General features: G+C 43.0%; 1 protein-coding gene across 1 annotated transcript in view; it reads right to left on the reverse strand.

Annotated features, from left to right (window-relative positions):
* Positions 1-23,641, reverse strand: part of ME1 (malic enzyme 1) — a 460,205-nt gene that overhangs the window by 201,941 nt on the left and 234,623 nt on the right. Inside the window, exon 6 of the mRNA XM_063441145.1 lies at positions 8,047-8,150. Coding sequence (XP_063297215.1) covers positions 8,047-8,150 — 104 coding nt within the window. The remainder of the gene's footprint in view (positions 1-8,046; positions 8,151-23,641) is intronic.

The following is a 23,641-nucleotide window of genomic DNA, read 5'->3' on the forward strand; positions in this document are numbered from 1 at the left end:
AATAATGCTGCTACCTGATTAGAACATCTGCCTAAACAAATACTCTGTGGCTTTATTATGCCTCTCTTCTCTGTAGTTTGATTAGTGAATAGTGAGTTAAGAACATGGCAGCTTGATTTCATCTCGTGGAGCACCACACGAAGCACATTAATTTCATGAAGGGGAGACAGCCATGGGGAATAAAAAGGTCCACATAGCCTACAGACATAAGAGACTTGCTTGTGACTAGATTTTTCAATCCCTTAATTCATCTCATAATTAGTTTGCATTCCTCAAGTGAACAAGGTGAGTTAGACACCCAGGGAAGCTAGAGAAGACTCCATCCACAACTAATCATAGAGTCTTGAACCCTATACTTTTGGCAATGAGCCTAAACCCCGTAATTATTGAGAAGACCTCTTATTACTCTCCCTATGTGTCTCTTTTTCTGGGACAAGCAACAAACTTCCTCCATCCGAAGCTCACATAACTTAATAGCGGTTAACCGACTATCTGCCTAATTTAAGATATATGCCCATTTGGCAGCTAGTATCCAATACGGTTATTCCCCTGTATGCTATAGGCAGGATATATGCCTTCCCTTGTGTGAGGGATTTTTTACTTCATAACTACATATCCTTTGCAGCACTCTTAACCACACTGTGGAAATTCTTACCCTAGCGCTAACACATCAAGGCAGGTCGCAAGCAGCATTTCTATTATCACTACAGATTCATGTTAGGGTATGCTGAACTGAAAGAAATTGTTTCTAGCCTTGTGGCATTCTGATACCGTTAAATACCTTAGCCCATTATTGCCCCCAAAAAGTTGTATCATGAATGTTTGATGTTATACATTGCTACTGTTATATAGATGTAATAAGCCCACTCTGTGTTTATTTTTTTATTTATTTTTTTGCATACCTGGGCATTATGCTATATCATCAATGTGACGAAACCAACCTCGCCACGGGGCATTGGAGAAACCTGTTTGCCCGCCTCCTACCTGCTGACTATGGCCCATGGATTATTTGGGGCATATTGTATTTTATTGTGCAACTGCTGGCCCTTTAAGTACAGTGAATGGTATTTTATTGTACTGCTGCTGGCCCTTTAAGAACTGTCTGGGGACATATTGAGACTTTGGGTAACAATACCCTTTAAGACTATGGCCCCTGAAAACGTATGGACTTTTATTGGTGTGTATGGCCCTTTAAGAACCGTCTGGGGACATATTGTGACTTTGCTGAACAATGCCCCTTTAAGACTATGTCCCCAGACCGGTAAAATAACTTGTTCCTGGCTTTCCCCCACTTGGTTCAGTAAATAGGGCTTACTGAACCAAGTACCACACAGGCAGACCACCCAGAAGCTAAAGTGTGCAGGCAATTTACCTCCCAGGCTGTGAGGTTACTGCCGGTCAATTGCACGTGGCGGCGGCCATCTTGGTTTCCTCGAATGCGGTCAGCGGTGTATGCTAAAGATTCTGTGGAACTAAAATCGGCTACACATTCTGCCGAACACCGCTGACCCTTACCTTCTCCCATACTGAACTTGCAGCTCCAGAGACTAAGTCCCGTTCGAAATGGGACTTAGTCGTTTTTTCGCATGAAATTGACCGACCGCACAGCCCAAATCTATGGAACTGTTTTGGGCAGGAAATTGTGCTTGCGGTCGGTCATAAAGGACTTCCAGCTAACTTTTGATCCACTGGAGGGATTTGGCTGATTTTTGGAAGGGTTTATGTTTGAAGTGTGCTGAGTTCAAATATGTAATTGTTATGAATATTGGATGTAGGGTTTTAAAGTTATAGCACATGTATAAAAACTGTATTTTCCCTGGCTGTAATAATTATGTTAACTGGTTATCTGAGGGGAGGGAACTTGTGGGTTGTAACCGTTATGCTATTGGCTGTTTTACCCCGCCCCTGTGGGCGGTCTTTTATGTGTAAGATGGAAATAAAAGCAGACTGGGTGTGCTAGCACCTGAGATCATCTTGTACCTTCATGAAGTTTCGGCTCATGTTTGGGGGATTGGAGAACTACACTCTGGGGATTGCTATAATCACTATACTCCCCAGGGTATTATCGCTGAGCTCTGCTAAGAGCTTGTTCCTGTTCCTGCTCTCTGGAATTCGGAGTGGTCCATTTACTGGAAGCTAGTCCCTGGTCTTGGGTCCAGAGTGGGTAGCGTGGCGAGACCCCAACCAAGCTGCGGCGGTTCGTGGGAGTCTACAGTGGTTATGGTGTCTGGTGGAGTGCTTGGAGACCTCGGAAAGCACTAGGAGCATCCGTCAGCGGAGGGTACCCGGTCGGGGTGCCAGCGGTTCCGTTACAATCAATAAACTTTTCATGCTTTGTAAACTTTCTATATAGAGAGCCAGAAACTCCTGTTAGAAGTATACATTAGCTCTCCGGAGCTAAGATCTGAACTGCAAGACTAGCTGACTCGGCAAATGAGCTAAGCCCTACACTTCTGAACGTAGCTCACACAGAGAGCATTGCACATTGGCAGAGTTAGGAGCTAAGCCTGGCAGATCCCAGGTAATTCGTCAAACCATTAACAAATGGATTAAATAATTACAGTGACGGGGGGAGCCAGGGAATTCATGGAGCCACATGCAGTGGTTATGAAGTATTCCTTTTAATGGATACTCAGGGCACCAGTGCAACATTTATTTATTTAATAGTTTTGGCATAAATCATTTGCTGTATTTCGGCATGTTTCACTAGTACAGTTTTTGCAACCTCACTCCCAAACTAACCTTAAAAACGATAAAACAACTCTCGCAAAAGCCCAAACTCTGCCGGAAAGTGATTTATGGGATAAAGTCGGCCATTTGAAAAGTGTCATTGAAAAGTATTAGAGCATACTGAATGGTTGATCCCTCATTTTCTGAATAGTGCTTACTTAGTCCAGGACATGTGAACCTTGAAAACTTTAAATGTGAGCATATCATTTTTATATTTCATTATCTTGCATTATTTTGGTTTTAATGCAATAGCTATACAGTGCATGACAAAAAGAATGGATTAGTTGCAGCCTGCAGTGTCCCTATACTGTAAGACTATAATTTACTGAGAGAACAACAGCTTGTCCATACGTAATAGACTTGAATGGGTCTGTATCTAACACCTCAATACCCCAAGGCAAACCTATTATCATTATGCTGTAGATAGTGGCTCCACCAGGGCCGGATTAAGAGCACACTGGGCCTGGTGCTGACAATTACGATGGGCCTAATTACGGAATCTTATCGACCAAAAACATTAAAATCATACCTCCCAAGCGTCATGTATCTGATGGAGATGGTGTTGGAGGGAAACTCATAGGATGCAGCTATAAGAAAACACATACTCTATGCTAATCTCTCTCTAATTTATATCTTTCATCTTTCAATTAAATCCATAACCCTTAACAGCAGTGTCCAGTGAAGCAGGCAGTCAATGGGCGGGGTAAAAGGGTGGCCACTGGTGCGACACACGTGACCAGACCTGCCAAAAGGGGAGAACATGCCCAAAAAAGGGGCATGTCTGTCAAAAGTATTTGAAGGACAGCCTGGCATGAATGCATGTCAGGCTGCCCGCCAATCATGCAGGCTGTCCAACTAAGGGCATACTATGCAGGCAGCACCCCGAGCTTGACATAAATGCGTCTAATGATGCGCTCACTCAATGCTTTCTAAGGACTGTCCCCTAGCACTCGCTGGTCCACTTGTCTCCTTACCTTCTTACTAGCAGGCAGAAGTTCCTGGTATATAGTCTGAGACAGATAAAAGGTGTATGTAGTGAGTGTAGATGAATGGGGACATGCCACAGTGTTAAAGAGACCAACATCTGCATTACCTAAACTAATTTTATTGTCAGCCAGTCCACACAAGTTTTGTTCCCATACATCCCTCTTAAGCTTCCAAACTTAAAGGGACACTATAGTCACCAGAACAACTACAGCTTATTGTATTTGTTCTGGTTAGTAGAATCATTCCATTCAGGCCTTTTGCAGTAAACACTGTCTTTTCAGAGAAAATAACTCCACTGGCCACTCCTTAGATGGCTGCTAGAGGTGCTTCCTGGGGAAGTACTGCCTAGTGTGCAGCACTGCCATTCAATGTCTCCACCCTCGGCATGCAGACACTGAGCTTTCCTCATAGAGATGCATTGATTCAATTTATCTTTATGTGGAGATGCTGATTGGCCAGGGCTATGACTTGTGCTGGCTCTGCCCCTGCTCTGCCTAGTTGACACTCTCAGACAATCCTATGGGGAAGTATAGTAATTTGCTCAGACCACCACTTCTGATGATGTCAGCAGACAGTCAGTTCAGAGGCAGAGCCAGCAGCTGCAGACTTGAATACAAGTTATATTGTACTATACTTAGGGAGGCAAGAAGGGGGCAGGGTGGTGGTTTTAACATAATAGGGTCAGAAATACATGATTGTGTTCCTGACCCTATAGTGCTACTTTAAGCAAGAGTATGTGAAGAGTAGTTAAGGTTGCCACCTTTCTTGGAACAAAATACCAGCCTTAATCCTTTGTATAATCACAAGGAGTGACATCAGAGAAAATTCTGTAAAATCACCAACAAACTACTCACAGTTTGATTCTGCTGTATAGATGGATTGCTCCCAGTGTCTCAGTCTCGCAAGTCACCCAGTGTCTCAGTGTCCCTATGTATCACAGTGTCAGTGTCCCCATGTCGCCCAGTCCCCTAGTCTCCCAGTGTCTCAGTGTCCCCATTTCTCCCAGTGTCTCAGTGTGTCCCCATGTCACTAGGACACTGAGAGACATGGGGACACTGAGACCTGAGGACACTGAGAGACCCGGGGACACTGGGAGACATGGGGACACAGACATTTAGGGAAACTGGGAGAAATGGGGACACAGACACTAGGGACACAGACCCTGGGAGACATGGGGACATTGAAACATTTGGGGACACTAAGACACTAGGGACACAGAGACATGGGAACACAGACACTGGGAGACTATGGGACACTGGGAGACTAGGGGACTCTGGCTGGGAGACAGACACTTGGGGACACTGGGAGACATGGGGACAGTTGTGGACATAGACATGGTGACACTAGGCACACAGAGACATGGGACACAGACACTGGGAGACTTGGGGACACTGAGACACTAGCGACACTGGATGGGGGACACTGGGATAAACAGCGTCCCCATGTGTCTCAGCATCCCCATGTGTCTCAGTGTCCCCAAGTGTCTCAGTGTCCCCAAGTGTCTCAGTGTTCCCAGGTCTCCCAGTGTCTGTGTCCCCATGTGTCCTAGTGTCTGTGTCCCCATGTGTCTCCTAGTGTCTCAGTGTCCCCATATGTTCCCTAGTGTCTCAGTGTCCCCTAGTGTCTCAGTGTCCACATGTGTCCCCTAGTGTCTCAGTGTCCCCATGTGTCCCTGCTGCCTTTCCCCCCCCCCCATCCCTCACTTATATAAGCTCTAGAGCTGCTGTCTGGACTCTGTGCTGTGTTGCTGGTCCCCACGGATCAGTGAGTAGTAGAGAGAGGCAGGGATATGCATAGACATAAAATACTAGACGCCGCATTGACTGCTACTTCCTATTGGCGCTGATGAGCCGCGGGGCCGCCATCTTGGATCGGTCACAGTGTGATCTGCAGCATAGACATATATAGAATATATATGTCTATGATCTGCAGAGCAAGGTCCTCAAAGTAAACATGGTTAGTGTTAAAATCCACCTGGAGGGTGTATAGATCCAGTAGCATGATGTTTAATCCTGGGATATTAAATAACATTAACTGACATTTGCTGCTTTAAGACCTCTGTGGTTATTTACGTTATCGACTAAATTTACTCAATACATTGAAATTATTTTAATTTCCAGATTGAAACTATGCGTTGCATTTGGATTTAGGTTTGCTAAAATTATAAGTTTAGTGAACTAACACCAACAATCTATCATCTTAATATACATGTTTTAAACTGGGACTGGATCTTTGCCTGATTTGTAATGTATTTACTTTTCACCTATTTTTAACTAATATGGATTTTGGAACTATGCAAAATAAAATGTAGATATCTACAACTCTTTATTATTGAGAGCTCTGTCTTTTGCACTTTGAAGTCCGCATGGAGATAGCATAAAGAGAATAGGAGAACTCAATCACATTACTATTTACTAAAGTGAGATTTGTCACTAAGTCAAAGTAAATTAAAAAAATTAGGGACAGAAGTCCTAATATATAGACATATAATACCAGACCGGGTGACCGGCCCAAAATGGCGCCCACATTTCATGGCCCCCCAAGGTCAATGCGGCGTCTAGGTATTATATGTCTATGGGGATATGCTGTAACTTCCTATCCCTGCCTCTCTCCACACAGTGACCCCTACTGGCCGGTGCTGGTATTGCAGAGTAATCTCCACTTATTCTGAGAAAAATACCTGCATTTGTATTGCCAGTATTACTGCAATACCGGCACGGCCAGGCAGTCTCAAATACCGGCTGTGCCAGTAAAATACCAGTCAGGTGGCAAACCTAAGAGTAGTGTGTGTGTAAAAAAAAAAAATGTTTTTTGTTTTTTTTTCAATGGGCCTATTCCATGGGCCTGGGCCTGGAGCTGCAGCTCCATCAGCCCCTATGTTAATCCGGCCCTGGGCTCCACCACTTCTCACTTATACTTTTGTTGCCAGCTACCCTCATACTTTTCAGAGAACCACGCTTTACCTCTCTTTTATTAAATAAAAAGACAGAGAAAGTTCCCATTACACTGACCAGGCCAGCGTCTCCTGTTATGTGTGTTTTACAACGATATAAATAAAACCTTTATCAGTCATAAGGTTTAAATGTAGTCAATCCTATATATAAGAAAAAAGAGAGGTTAGCCCCTGACAAAGGTGCCATTAGCAGCACCGAAACGCACGTCGGGCATTTTGTCTTCTCATATTTTTAGCACTATGCACTCTATATGACTTTAATTTTCTAGTTTGAGGGTTTTGATGTTGTAGTCTTGATAGGATTATGAGGGAAGGACAGGTTGTTAATGTGGATCAGCTTTCTAGCTTAGAACACCCCTGAAGCTGTTTAGGAGCTGTAGCCCTATTTGGAATTTCAAGGTGGTAGGTAGCAGGACGTCTACACATACTTTAGCATTGAATACCCATAGGTGGTTTCGTAGGAGCTGCAGACCATTGTACTATCTGATAGTGAAACTGTTGTGGCTTATACCATTTTAGCTTCCACACCAAGGTAGTTATATCCTAGGAGCTTCTCTGACTTAACTACAAGCAACGCCAACAATCTGCTCCCTCTGGAGATCTCACTTTACATCATCTAATCTGCTCCCTCTGGAGATCTCACTTTACATCATCTCCAGACTTATTCCACCTCTTAATCTAACCGTCCTCCACCTCCACTTTGTGCAGTTTTTTTTCTCTCTCAGTGGATACTACCCAGCGCACTCTTTAGCAAATAGTCCCCTTGTGACAATTTTGTACCTGTTTAGGCAAAAATATCTAGATGCATTTAAGAGTATTCAGAAAATATACACTGCTCATGATAACAGTCAAGGGTTTATTTTCCACATATTTTTTAGAGGTAATTGCTCACCACTCCCCAGCTGGGAATCTTAGAACAATTATATAATTTTTTTTAATTTTTATGTACAGCAATAAACTTATTTTTTCATTTGGATACTATGGGCTTAATAAATTCCCTGGAGGATTTATGGTGGTTTATCCTACCTAGTTATTGTAGATATATTGGTTAGCTCTGTAGTATTGGCTATTTATCTACCAGTCTGGAATCCCTCACTCTTGCTGAGTCTGGGATCCCCTTCTCTTTTTTCTTATATATTGTATCATTAACAGGGTTCAAGCCCAGGGTGGATCTGGTACCACCCACACTGACCTTACTGTCATAAGTCCAAGTTTATCCTGGACTCAGTGACAGTTCTCTTCTATCTGAATAGTCAATCCTATATGCTTGCATCCAAACCTATAGTTTGACATCAGTATGTATCATGTTTGTTAGATCTCAGTAGTTCTATGATAATCATTGAAAGCCAAGATGGTAGAATACTATCACTGAGTACCTGTCTGTCACAGCTTGCATGAATTCCTCCAGAAGGTCATCGTAAGCTTTTCCTCTCACTCGTCTATGTCTCAGGCCAATATACAAGGGATCTTCTAGCAAATCCTGTTAAAATCACATATGTTTATATTAGGTAATAGTCACCATGTTCATAAAACTGTTGTAAAATGCATTTTCATTACTGTTACTGCTGAAATTATTTTTGGAATTGCCAATATTTTAATTTAAAATGAGACCTTTTCTTATGGTTTGTTTGGTTTGCATGTTTTTACAGCCTTTTTCTTTCCCCTACAGTTTTAAGACAATTAACAAAGGCAGTAAAACAAAGAAAAAACAGAATCAATATTTTCTTAATCACAATCACTAGAAATTGCTGACTTGTGTTCTGAAAGTCACCCTGAATTCTATTGTGTTTTATTTGTCATTCTATCACACTGTTACCTATAGAAAAGTCGTCTTAAAGATAAAACAACAAAAAACAACCCTGCAATAGGCCAAGCATGACATAATTAACACAGTTAAAAACACTACACAAAAGTTAATTGTCACTAGTCGAGTTTTTATTAAATCAGCAAACACGTTTACACAAATGTACAATCTGAAAAGCAAGAAAGTAAGAAACATGTGAATAGTGTGTAATAAATGTTCATAAACTTACAATAAACTTTGTCAGTTTACTCATCTAGCGGAATTTTATTCAGCCTCACCCCACCTCTTACCTGCCAGTGCCACTCACCCATCCACTATATTACCCATCCCAGTTTCACGTGAATTAGCACTAGCTATGCATGAGAAACTGTGCATTCTTAGCAACTTTTGCAAACAAAAGTGCAAAGGATGCTTAGAGTCAGAGACACAATAATGGCAAACTGATTGTCTGCATACAGAAAAAAAAGAGCAAGTGTAATGAATGTTTGTATTTGTATGCGACTATGTGTGTATGTATATGTATATATATATATATATAATATTCACAAGTCGTGCATGTGCAATTCAACTTTCCATCATAGGAATACGACACTGATTATTTAGCTGGACATTGGTGTGGAAAGCGCAAGTAAGAAGAAGCTGATAAATATGAAAAAAAAATCATATTTACCTGCTTTTTCTGCCTGCTGAATGAGACAACGAAAGCTTTGAATGAGACAGTTGTCTCTAAGGGATGAATGTCCCTTTAAATTGTCAGAATTCAAAGTTAACAGTGCTCTGCCTTCTATTTCTTAACCTAAGCATAATGAATGGCTTAAACTATTTCAAATGATTAGATATAAGTGGCATACATCAAGTGCTGCATATCATTGGCTGGCATTCATTGGTGATTAATCTGCATTTACTGCACATTACAAAACCAGTTTACATTCCAATTCAAGGCCTCCATGAGTCCAGGCCAACTTTCTGTGCGTGCTGCCTAACCAACACTTCATCAGTTTGAAACACCACTTGGAATATAATTCACCCCAGCAGGCTCTGGAAGGTTAATAGTTTTTGCCATCACCACTAACGATTACAGAAGTAGCTGTGACAGTACATTTAGTCAAGTCATTTTTATGATGTTAAATGATTACCACTGTAGCTGATTTACCAGAAATATTCGATCCAGCTAATGGGAAAAAAAACAAACAAACAAACAATGTAACACTCGATTTCTGTCATTCGATGTATTAAATATCCAACAGCGATAGACATGCAAATAACATTTTATTTACATTTCAGTTGGAATTTTCCCAAGCAAATCTTTGCCCCCCAAAATAATTAATGCTTCACTATATCATTCCAGAAATGTTACTTTATATTCTGCAGGATATATGACTTATCTTGGTGTGGCATTACTCCATCAAAATGATCTTTGGAAAAGGACCTCCCTGATCGTGGAAATAACTTCCATGTGACATCAATCCATCTTACAGAGTATTCGAGTTTTTACAGTTGCCAAACATTGAACTTACAATATTTTTGTTCTGATTGCATTATTTATAGTGTATCTTTAAGATGATATGATATGACTGTATCAATTATTAAACGCTCTAAGGAAACATTTACAACAATACTTTTTGTTTCAATAGGCTGTTTAGAGATTTAGCAGGACAGAATTAAGATTTTTGGGGTTAGTGGCAACCAGTAATGAGTAGCAACAGGGTTGAAAACCAGTTGAAAACCGGCAGTTGTTTATGAACAAGGTTGGAAATGGGTCCTATATATATGGATTATGTTATCATCTTGCAACTGTAAGTACATATGTAAATGCATGTAACAAAATTTAAAAAGAAAATCACGATAATCTTTAATATAAATCTAAAAAAAAGAGGTAAACATGAGTTCCCAGAAAGACAAGAAAAATAGAAGCATATCCTGGAAAGACTTCTGCGACTGTTTGAACAATCCAGATGTTATTTACCACAACAGTAAGAAAAGACTCCATAAAATGTATTACAGAATAAGTTCATGCAGATGCCTCTGAAAACAGCACAGTATAAGAAATTTGTCTATGGTAAGCAAGGAAGACACCGGTGAGGTAAGCTTGTTATAGCTAGCTGATGGGTTACATAGCAATTAAAGGTACACTCTTGTATTGGCTACATATATACTGAGCTGCCTTGTTATTGTTTACAGTGTTGAAATTGATGGAATGATGACATTGATGGAAGGAGTGTAATTTCTCCAAAAGCTCATTGCAAATTATTTTATGGCTATCGGGCAGAAACTTTCATTCAGTGACTGGAAGAGCCTTACGTCATAGAGACAAAAAAAAATTGGTCAGCGTTTCACCAGTGTTTAAAAACGGCGTCTTTATTTGGACAGTGACAGATAAAGCAACGTTTTGTCCTCTGCTTGGCCTTTGTCAGGCCCAGAATGTTGCTTTGTTTGTCACTGATTCAACATAAATGGAGTTTTAACAGACTAACGGAAGAGAGCTGACCAAGTTTTTTTGCACTGTTTATGATTACTCATGTGAACTAGGAACTAGGGTCATTTTCACCCTAAAAAAAGGCATTTATAACATATTCAGTCACTTTAAGACAACACTAGGTGTATATTGGCCCCTATTTTGTGGTTTCATTCACTTCTACACCACAAGGACTGAATTCCTGGGCCCATCAATCATGCAAATATAGAGTAGAAGAGGGGCCAAATGTTCTAGAACTAAGAATAATAGCCCTTGGTGAATATATGACTTTTTTAACAGCAGATACAAAAATACAGCATTAGAGACAAAAACTACCAAAATGTACTAGTAGTGAGGGCAAAAAGCTAGCAATACTTCCAAATAATGTTAGTGTGATTGCAGTATGGGTTCCAAATGTTCATGTTGATGCAAGCACCAAGTTGGTGGTAAAAGAACTAGGACATCACCTGGGGCCTTGAAAAAACACATTTTGTCCAATATGAAAAAATATGCCCTTAGAAGAATAACATGCCAGTCATTACATTGTTATTGAAATAATCACATAAAACATTTGTCACATTAGACATGTCCAGTTAGCGTCCAACACAGAAAATGAACATAAGCTTTAAATAAAGCTACAAAAAGGAAATAAAATCCTCCTTATTCCGTTGCTAATTATTGTGAGTCATTCTTTTGGCTGCATTTTCTGCCTTCACATGACATTTTGTGTGTTATCTGGGGTGTATATTACTGCAAAATGCAAAAGACATGAGAATGAAAGTGATTTGTAAAGTGTGCAACTGACCTAGTAAAACACTGGATAATCATTTTATTTGGGGAAAATATTTCCTTTCAGGAAACATATGTAAGTGTGCAATATTGTTACTGTCTGCTGGTCACTTGTTTCAAAATGATTTTTTTTATACATTTTATTGGCACTAGTTGTTTTTGGTGGAAGAACAAACAAAACACTGCAAGTAATCTAATAAATCACGCTAAAGCTTTTAGAAGTCTCAGGGCTCAGGGGTGTGCAAGAAGAAAATATGTGTAATGGTGACTAATATAGTAAGATATGAAATGCTTTAATAGCAAAATAGTCACATGAATCGTACAGTCCCATGCTCTTTCTAGATGAGTGTCACTTTCATATCGTATAGAGGAAAATCTGCATCTAAATGAAACTGGTCTCTAGGTATGGCCATAGTACAAGAACAACAATATTTAATGGTTTTGCAGAGTTTTTTGAGTTTAACATTTTTGAGGAAAGAAGTAAATGACCATTCAGCTTACTTTTTTTGTATTCGAAGGGTGAATCCGGGAACTGTGACCACTTCAGTGAGTTGAAGTGGTCATGATTCCTTAAGTCTGTACGTGCAGCGTTTTGCATTAAAAATGCTGCACATTCTGACTGTAGCCCCTTGGCTGTCAGAAGTGTAACTCCAACTCCAGCAACGTCACGAGGTGTGTCGTCAGTCAACCTAAAGCTAGAGTTCTGGGCTTGCTTCTATTAATACTTAGCATTTTTGTTTGCATAGTGTGCTATGCATTGAATGGAGACTGGATCGGATTCTGCAGCTCTGCAGAAGGTAGAAGAGTGCCTCCACAGCAGCAGGGAGCCTTGGAGCACAGGCAAAGAGGCATACCATTACTAAACAGTATGCCCCGCTAGCTAGGAACTGGGCCAGCGTACTCCTGTCAACATAACTACTACAGCGAGTAACCCTTTATTATACTAGAGTCAGGGACAGATTTACTAGTAGGATACTGTCAATTGAGTAAGCCTACCATGATGGCAATTATGTTTTTTATATTCTTTTTAAATATAGTTTCAAATGCATTTTGAACTTTCTACATAATAATTGCATTATAATAATGTAATATTACTTCAGGATGGAGTGATTGAGATAACGGAGAATGCAACAGGGAAATGGATTTTTGTATGGTGGTAAGGGCGCCTGAGAATGATGCATCTACAGGCACCTGAGATGTAAATCTGGCCCTGGGAATCATATACAAATATTTTTTAAATTACAGTGCAAATATATTCCTATGTGATATTATTATCCTGGGGAAACTTGTATCTAAATATCTTCCTATTGTTAAATCACAATAGAAAGTTTACTGTAAATCTTTTTCCTTTTTTTTATATAAAACGGGAACCTTTATTATCTCAGATAGTGAGCTCTGCTTAACAGTTGTTAAGAAATGCTTACATTAAATATAGTTTATTCACCTACCCTAAGTGTTTACCAGTGTATACCTTACAGAGCTGTAAGTCAGGTTCTTATCATTGGGAAGAAACTGTACCCTTCACCTGTATGGTTATCTGCACATGGGGAAAAAAAATAAGAACGGGGAAGAATTTGCCAGATATCTATGGTGATGATATCGTTTTGATTTTTTTCATATGCTTAAAGCAGGAACAAAGAGAGAACCAAAGCCTTTATGGTTAGACAGCATGCTCACAATCCAAACACTTTGGACCAGCACAGAGGCTGAGATGTGCGCTAAACTTAGCTTCCTTGCTCCCACTTGGTTTACAGATTTAAAGGTTGTCTTATGGACACATGCTCAATAAATGTAATGTTAGTGAGGGTTTGTAATGGGATGATCTTCTGAGTGTGTCATTGCCATTGAAGTCCTTCTCTATTTTCATAATTGCGAGAATGTTTAAGCTGGATAATTTGCATGTACAATATTTGCATCTTTTGTTTGTGTCACCTGAAGTTGAATGTTGTGTGGCTTGAGGCTAGTCTTAGTGGTGAATAAATAATTTGTGGTTGCCTGTTGAAAAGGAATGCTGTCTGTTATTTGAAGGTTGTGGTGACAGAATCACTTGGGCCTATGGGTCAAAATCATCTTTGTAAAGACATTGTTGGGAAACCTCTGAGGAATTGATTCCTGACTAGAGGTGATTTCTGCCTGTTTAGTGGATAGAGGACAAGGCCATACCCTAAACCATGGGTAGTCAACCTGGTCCCTACTGCCCACTAGTGGGCGGTTTGGAATTTCAGGTGGGCGGTGGTGGGTTCTGCAGAAAACGCCAAGTGGGCCTTGATGGCTGTGGACCAAGGCCGACAGGGAGATCCTTTCATCTCCCCTACCGGTCCATGCAGTCAGCTTTGCAGTAAGCCCTCATGGGCTGGTGAGGAGATCAAAGATCTCCCTCACTGGCCCGCTGGCACTTAGTTCCAGCAGAGTGAGTGAAGGGCCTGGGAGGCTCTGTGTTCCTCCCGCGAGCATGCTGGTCAGAGGGTTGCCGTGTTTTACCATGGCAACGTTCCAATACAGTGCTGCGCTCGCAGGAGGACAGGAGTGTCAGCCTGCAGCCAGAGGAGTGGCAGGCTAAAGTGAACATGCCACCACTGGACCGCCAGGGCTTTCAGCATTATGTCCCCTCGCCCTGGTAAAAAGTAAGAAGAAAGGAGGGGGAGACATTAACTTAGATTTTTACATCTCACCTACCCACACAAAGCATAGACCTTATGGACCCTTCATTCAAAAACACACACTACACCCCTTACACACACTGCCCCCTCACAAGGACTGCCCCCTCACACACACACTGCCCCCCTCACACACACACTGCCACCTCACATGCACTGCCCCCTTCACATATGTACTGCCCCTCACTCAGACGCACAGCGCCTCACACACACTGCACCCTTCACACACACACTGCACCTTCACCCACATACAGCACCTCTCCCCCACATACAGCACCCCTCACACACACACACACACTGCCCTTCACATCACACACACACACACACACACACACACTACACCCTTCACACACACAGCACCTCACAGACACACATATAAAAAAAGGAGAATAGAAAAAAAGGGAAAAATATATAAATGTAAGAAAACACTCATTTCCAAAAAAAATAAAAATTTAAATTGCACTTGTGCTATAAAATGAGTTACTGCGGCCCTGGTGGGCGGTAAAGAAATGTTACCATCAATAAACAAACAAAAGTGGGCGGTAGGTACTAAAAGGTTGACTACCCCTGCCCTAAACAATTTTGGTGGTGGTCTCTGTTGCCAGCAGAGAAGGAAAAGAGGACATAGATGGGCAGGTCTGGTTCCCAAGCTGGGCACCAGTCGACCTTATTCCTGTTACAGGGTTATGCACTCCGAATGGCCCCCTGTGCCAAACAGGGCAAAACCATTTGGCTACATATGGGACCTCCTGACAGCAAAATCTGGATTTTTTTTCATACAATTTAACAGATTGACAGATTCATACAGATTCATACTATACAGATTCATACAATTTAACAGAATGTCCAGATTATGCAATCCAGCATTCAAATGAGCCTGAATTATTTCTGGATTTCAGGCGGACCAAATGCAGTAAAATAGCTGAAATCTGAACCCAGATGTTTCAAATCTGAACCCGGATGATTCAAATACAGGCCCAGATTTTTAACAATCTGATCTATTGGTAGCACTAGCAGTCAGCGTGCATATAGTTAAAAACCCTATGCGCTGCAAGGGTTTAACATCTAGTTAGAACTTGTAGCCAGCTGATACCTCTCAGGTGGTACTCTCCATGCCAGAGTACCACCTGAGAGGTCTGCATAGAAAGTAAGGGGCATGGCCTCAAGACATAGGGTGAGTGGTCTTTAACTGCTGCTACCACAGCAGCCTTATCTTTGCCATGTTTGAAGTGCTCTCGGGTTGTTCCTCCTAGAGCTTTGGATGATTTGGGAACCCGAAAGAATCCCTCCAATCCCACGGCTTTTCCCTGCCTTGGAGGCAACAGTGTGGCAAAAAGGCATCTCAGGAGATAGGGCAGCTCTCTGCTGGTATATCCTCCCTGATGCCTCTGATCTTCAGATTTGTTCTGCGTCTCATAACTTCTATCTCTGCAAATTGCTGTCCATGCTTTTCGTTCTGTTTTTGTAGGTCATTGACGGTGTGCTGCAAAGAGGTGAGTTGTTGGGCTTGCTCCCCAGCAGTAGTCTTCAGGGTCCCCATTCTGCTCGTCTGTCTCCAACAGTATAGTGATCTGGAGTTCAGCCAAAACTGTTTTTTAGAAGGACTTGGTCACCGGAGTGGAGTCTGGGCTCCCAGGTGCTGGGCCTGGAGGCCGTGTGTCGGGATGTTCTTCCACGTCTTCATCGAGAGAGAAATATTCAGAGAACTCCAAGTAGGCGGCTATCTTGGACCCACCCGCGCTACCTGCTTGTCAGAGGAGATCCTCTATGTGCACTCCCAGTCCGGCTTCAGTTTTTTGTTTTTCTGACCCGTCTCGGTGCTCCAACGTTAGGAGAGACCTTCAGGGCAGGTAAGTTAGATCTTTGGGTCGTGGAAGGGTAGAAATATCCCCAATTACAAGGAGCTCTTTTGTTTCGTTTCTGCCCTACATTTGTATTTTCTTTATTAATTTTAGGGAGATAGAATTTGTTTGCCAAAATATTTTTAACCCTTAACACCAAATGCTACACAATTACATACCCTCACTTCCCCCCACCCACTGCTCCTCTCCTCTCCGCAGAAAAGCGTGTTGCTTCTTCCTAAAATTGCCATAATTTCCTTCCATCTACAGTTCCCGACTTTCCTTTTCTTTAAAGACTTTTTTTTACTATCACTACACACCATCCTGCCCCTAATGAGCACTGCTAGGTATCACTTAGGGCCTTTTCCACCCTGAACTAAACACCAGACGACACATGGTGAAGGTTAAACAGCAACTCTTTTAACCCCTTAAGGACCAAACTTCTGGAATAAAAGGCAATCATGACATGTCACACATGTCATGTGTCCTTAAGGGGTTAATACAGCACACATAGTTTAAGGTTGATCTCCCTGCTCTTCGACTCCAGCGTCACTGCAAGTTGGACACAGAAGCCAGCAGCGCTCTGACTCAATGCCAGCGCTTCAGCTGGGGTGGTGGTGTACTCCTCAAGTTCCACCATCACCGAAAGGCTGTCCTCCCTGTTCTCAACTTCCGGCGTTGCTGCAAGTTGGGGGCAGAGGCCAGTGTCCTCTGTCCTGATGCCAGCTCTTCTGCTGGTGTTACACTTTGCCGCTGGGGAAAAAGACCAACTGCCTCCTCTCCCTGTAACGCAAACTTCAGCTGGGGAGGGAGATCGACTACCTCTATTCCCAGTAACTCAATCTGCTGCTGAAGGGGGGGACCGACAACCTCTACCTCTGCTGCATGAGTTTCCATGCCAGGAGGTGGGAGATCTGGGATGACTGCCCAGTATCCCCGTGATTCAGGTGTGGAAAATACGGTTCCTTCCACATCTACCTGACCAACATATTCAGATGTAAGGTCTATTAAATCCCCAGTCTCTGGTACCTGCTGCTGTGCAGAGTCAAACAATTGCTTGTAATCCAGTTCAAGCTCCCATTCCATGGTGGCCAGGTGGGTCAAATCAGGTTCCAGGTCAGTTGCTTCTGAGAGATCTAGTAGGTGTTCCCTATTTTCCCTAATGTCATAAAGCCGGGACCTCTCAGGACTTCCCAATTCAATTTTATCCTCAAAGGCCTCCCACAATAGGTCAGGGCCATCATAGTCCTCACCCTCTGGAGGGTCATTATCTGCTAGAAATGGGTACTTCTGGATTGCATACCACCTTAATGCCCGGTAAGAATCATCCAGCCACAATTCTTTCTGTACCAGCGCCTCTAATTTAAACACCCATTCTGCCAGGGGCTGCTCTCCCAAGAATTGCATCCGCAAATCAACTTGATCCCAAAACTGTTGCATAATGGTTGGGAGGAATTCTCCCCGGAGACAACAAACCTCCTCAAGAACATTGTTCCAGAGATCCCGACGGATCGAGTCCCACCGGTTCAGTTCACCCTTTGTTAAGAAAGGGCCATCGTACTGGGACAGAGCTGCTTGTAGCCTCCGCTGTAACTCCTCCTCAGATGGGGATGCTGCACGGGTGCTAGCTCTATCCATTTCCATGAATTCCACAAAGCACAATGGGATCCCAGTAGAGGCACGGTGTCCAGGGACGTTTCTCCAGCTGCTAGGAAGCCATCCCACCGCTGCCAACCAATGTAACGGAGCTCCAGTACTCCGACCGAGTACCTCCGCCAAGTTTGCTTCCTTGTAGCTATCAGGGACCCTGAAACACTTCAGACCCAGACGCCGAAACTTGACTGGTATCACTTAGGGCCTTTTCCACCCTGGACCAAACACCAGACGACACATGGTGAAGGTTAAACAGCAACTCCTTTAATGAATACAGCACACATAATTTAAGCCCCCAACAGCCTCATTTACATACAATAGGTTACATAGATTACTATAGTGCATGGAAGGGTGGGGTCAGACAATAGCAAGGGCTGATGGGAGATTAAACTGGTCTGTCAGTGTCCCTGGGACAACGCCCTGCTGGGGAAACAATAGGACAGGAAAAATGGGGGAGGGGGAGATTCACAGACCAGCAATATATTCAACATACCCTGCACAAATAATAGGCACAATATGACAAAACACAAAAGGAATTTGGGAGCCCACCCATAGTGTCTGTCTTCCATCCCCAGTGATGGTGACTACCGTCACATGCAGTCTACAAATTACAATGTGACACAAAATCTTTGATTGAATTCAGGTTATTACATGAACCTATATTTATACACTTGCTGTATTATTACAGTCGAGTAGCCCACCCATAAACAACCACTTGACCTGGTGGCCTCTGGTGTCCGGCTCTGCCCTGTATGCCCCAGGTTGCTGAGTGGGTGTCCATCACCCCAGATCTCCCTCGTGCTCCCAGGCACGGAGTTGTGAGTAATTGGTGGGCAGAGGCCAGCAGCGCTCTGCCCTGTAACCAGCTCTGCTGCTGGGATGGCCTGTGGGTATTCAGGCCCTGGACAAAGAGAAAGGGGAGGACAGAGGCCAGCTGCTCTCTGCCCGAATGCCAGTGCTTCTGCTGGGGGGGACCTGGGGGCAGTCCACGCTGTAATAATGGGACTGGTAGGGCAGAAGCCAGCTACGCTCTGCTCTGAGGCCAGCTCTTCCACTGGGATGGGGTCAGTGAGTATTGCCGTCTCATCCGATACCCCCAGGGCCCGGTTGGGAAGCTGCTGCTGAGACTGGTTGTCTCCTCTCCCTGTAAGGTAAGCTGCCGCTGGGGAGAGAGACCAGTTGTCTCTTCTCCCTGGAACGCTGCCTGGTGCTGGGTAGTGGGACCGACCATCTCCACCCCCAGTGTTGCTGGCTTCTGCTGGGACGAGGGACCTACAATCTCCTTTCCCTGTTACTCTGCAACCCGCCTGGGAGAGAGAGACCGGTTGTCTCTTCTCCCTTTAAACCATACTGTCACTGGGGAATCTACTGTCTCAACTCGCGGTAACGCTACCTGGTGCTGGGTAGTGGGACCGACCATCTCCACTCCCAGTGATACTTGATGCTGCTGAAATGCTTCTCTTAGGTTCTGGTATTACTGCTCCAACTCCCACTCTATAGTAACTAGGTGGGTGAGGTCTCGTCCCAGCTCAATAGCTCCTGGGAACGGCAGCATCTTTTGCCGGTAACAATAAATAGCCCAGAACCGTGACTCCTCCGGACTACCACAGTCATCGTCTTTCTCCATGGCCCTTAGCAACAGGCCAGGGCCATCATAGCCCTCCCCCTCTGGCTGAACGCCCTCTGCCAACCAAGTGTCTCGTTGGACTGCATACCACCATAGCCAGGGGCACTGCACAAATGCTAGTGTTGCCCTCAATTCTAAATACAGATGATACCGGTGTCTACTGGATGCTTCTATACTCCTAGGAAGCCATCCCACCGCTGCCACCAATGTGATGGACCACCTGGCACCCCGACCGGGTACCTCCATCAATAGCTGCTTCCTAGTAATGCTTGAGTACCAAAAGCACAGCACCGGACACCATAACCACTGTAAACCCCACAAACCGCTGCAGCTTGGTTGGGGTCTCACTGTCCTCCACCCACCCTGAACCCAAGGCCAGGATCCAGCTTCCAGTGGGTAGACCTCTCCTAGTCCAGAGAGAAAAGCAGGATAGCTCTTACAAGAGCTAGCGATTATAATCCAAGGGAGTATAGTGATTATAGCAATCACCAGAGTGAATATAGCTCTCCAATCCTCCAAACATGAGCCTAGACTTAATGAAGAGTAAAACAAATTTCTTTAAAGGCAGCCACAACTGGCCTTAGATGCAGGTCCCTATGCAAGGGGCACTCCACCCTGGATCTGAGAGTAGACTACAGTAAAACATACATACATGATTACATTAACTCTCAGGTCCAGGACACACCAATAAAAAATAGGTCAATCCCTCCCCTGTGCCTGGGAGATAATTGAATCAGCATTGTATTAAACTCAATTATCTCCAGGCACAGAAAACATAAATTTTTACAAAACCCCAAAAATGCCTTTAAACACACAAAATTCCCACAAAAGTTACATCCCCTAATAGCCCCAATCTGGGTGACCAACATATCCAAAATTCACCCAGATCGGTTCAAGGGTTCTGGAATTTCCTGGAAGTCATAATTTGACCGACCGCACGCATGGTCCCATGCCCAAAACAGTTCTAGAGAATCAAGGCTTGCGGACGGTCTAGTTCGGTATTTTAAAAACGAACAAACTACCGAACATAGTCAATAGTCTTACCCTGGAGCTTATTCCCCTTGTTTGTGGGAACGTTTCCACCGAACAGTGTTTTCCTAAGTGCTATAAAACCGAACCCAGGTGATCATGGAAGTCCAACGGTGTTCGGAAGTTTCAGTGTCCGAAAAAAGTTCCATGAACTCGACGACCAAACACCGCTGCCTGTTTTCATGCAAACAAGATGGCCACCACCTTGTGGTCGTCCATAGGAATTGCCACCCAGACGAACCCTGAGAACACTGCAGTGGAAATTGCTACAAAGTAGCAATTAGGCTTAACAATGTCCATGGTGGTGTTCTGTTCGTGTGGCTGTTCGGTTCCCGAACCAAATATAAAATCATAAACCAAGTTTGTTCGCATAGTTTTTTAAAGGGCCCATAGTCTTTTGATAAGAGGCTGACCAGCAGGCCTCGCCAAGAACACGCGACGAGGCTCAGTTCGTCACACCTGGGTAATCTCTTAATCCTAGACTGTTAGTTGTGCCTTGAGGAGAGGTTTGAGCAGCACTGGTTTACAGCATAATCCTTCACCTGTCTCTAATATTTATTATCTAATCATCTCACAAGCTACACTGTATTTACATATATCCCTTGATCTCTTTCCATTACTTCAAATAGACCCTGCAATCCTCTTTTGCCAAGGTTGCATTTTAGACTTTAGATTGCAAGCTTCCAAGTTATTGGACCTGCCTATTGTTCACAGCAATTGTTTATATTTTGAATGGGGGAATTGACAAAGACTATACATAGGTCTTTTCGCCAATTTGCAAGTCATAGTGACATATATCCAGTTTGCTAAATTTAGGACAAAAGAGAAGAGTTGGAAAAGGATCCAACTAGGCCAAGTCACCGCAAATCCTTGAATAATAAATGGATTTTGAAGTGTGGCTTGTTTCAATGGAAGGTCTCGTATGGCTCCACATGCTAATTTCGAACTCACAGAAAAAAATTGCAAACAATTGAATAATTAATTCCTGCACTGATCTTTTCTGAACAATGTAGCAGAGTGTTTATTTTAAGAGGAAAATTAGTACACAAACCCCAGCAATAAAGGGAGATTATTAGTACTTGTTTAATAATCTTCCAAATTCATTTTTTCATCTATTTAGAAAAAAAATTGGTACAACAGTAAGACAACTATGTGACTGTAATAAATTAGGAAATATTCTAGCCAGCAGTTTTGTCTCTAAATAACTTTGGTTATCCCATTTTTTAGCATATAGCTCTCACTATATGTTCAGATTTTCCATAACGAAACCCCTATTTCATTACTCGTAGACATTGTGGTTTCTTTCTGTTTTTGCTGTTGAACTTTCTACTGGCCACAGGTTTAGATATTTTGGACATACACCAAACACACTGATGTCAATATGAAATCAGGCTATGAAGAAAACCAGAGCTGTTATATTTAATACAGTTAATGTGCGCATAGAATGTTTAGAAGGAGACTGCTAGATGCATATTTGCAATTTTTCACTATACGTCTGAGTTGAATAAGCAGGATAGGATTGCTTTACCTTTGTCAAACAATGTGGCTTAGTAATGACAGCTAAGCCTGAAGCTAACTGGCACAGCCAGCAGATGTTGGCAAGGTTACAAGTGGTTATGTTAAATTGCAAGGATGCCATAATGCACTGGCTAATGCAGACATGTAGAATTAGGCATGACATCAGTGTTGATCAGGGCACAACGTTGGTTTAGATAAAATTACTCAGAATAACAGCAATATGGTATAAATTAAGGGCAGGCATCTAGATGTAGTGAATGAGTTTATATTGAAAGTTAAAATAAAATTTTCTACATCATGGATCTTGTCTTAATCATTTAGAATTAGGCTTCATTAAAGTTTAATATTTATTTACCATTGAAGATTAGTTTGAAAGAAGTCAGCATACAAAGGAAATTAAATGGATGGTGTTAACTCCACTTTAGATGTATAGGATCTAAGCACTACTACTTATGCATTGAAAAAAACATAAAAAATCTATAAAGATTTTGTTGTGTGTGGAAATAATTTTCATTATATGGAAGTCTTTAGACATTTGGCAGTGCTGCATTCCCTATATTAAACAAAAAAAAACAAATAATATACAAAGAAAGGAAGATGGACAGACATGTTTACTGAATTAACTCAGCAAATCAGAAACAGCTGGGCACGGTGACAAATTAAAATGGTGATTCGATTCAACAGTGCTCTGTAAATGTGGTGGTGACTTCATATGTGGCTAAAGATTAGGAGGAATTTAAGGTGAAGGAATATTTCAGTTTGCATACAATGGTGCCATCATTAGTGCTGAGGACACTAGGAGCACTTCAGCAGTGCTCTCTGCACAGTCAGCCCAGGTGGGTTCACCAATTTGTGCATCACTGGCATGCCCCTCTAGGGCTACGCACCTGTCTCATTTGTCACAGTGGGAAGAAAGAGCTTATAAACAAGGCACCCGTGTCACGACTAGTAATGTGGTCCAGCACGCAGAATCTATGTAAACATATACATAAGTCAGAAAAGGAAAAATAACAGGACAGAGCGTAAACCGGACCTTAGAATGGCCGGACTAATACGCTAGAGACAGAGAATGGTCAAAGGGAAAGCCGAGGTCAAGGAAGCCAGAAAATACTCAATACCGATAAGACAAGCCAAGTCAGGGAAACCAGAGATCAGAATAACCAGGGAAACGCCAAGGATCAGGATACCAGGAAATCAGAAACACGAAACTAGCACTTTCAGGAAACCAGGAAACTGAAACCACGACATGGCAAAGTACTAGGGTGAATTAGGGGTTTAAATACCCCTCTCTAAGCTATGATTGGTCAGAGGGCGACCTCTGACCCCAGAACGTACGTGTGCGTTGACGTCGTGACGTCACGCACACGTTAGTATAATTCTCGGGGGCGGGGCTATCCATAGACGCGACCACGTGGTCGGCGCCATATTGGATTCGGGCGTGATGCCCGGAAGAACTACACGCGCGGTTCCCGGCTCGCCGACGAGCAGGTAAGCTCGTGTAGTCGGAGCGGTCGTGCCGGTCGGGCACGACCGTGAGGCTCGGCGGGCCGGTGACCGCAACAGTACCCCCCACTCGAAGACCGCGCACCGAGCGGGAA

This window comes from Pelobates fuscus, chromosome 2, assembly GCF_036172605.1.
Source record: "Pelobates fuscus isolate aPelFus1 chromosome 2, aPelFus1.pri, whole genome shotgun sequence".
Lineage (NCBI taxonomy): Eukaryota > Metazoa > Chordata > Amphibia > Anura > Pelobatidae > Pelobates > Pelobates fuscus.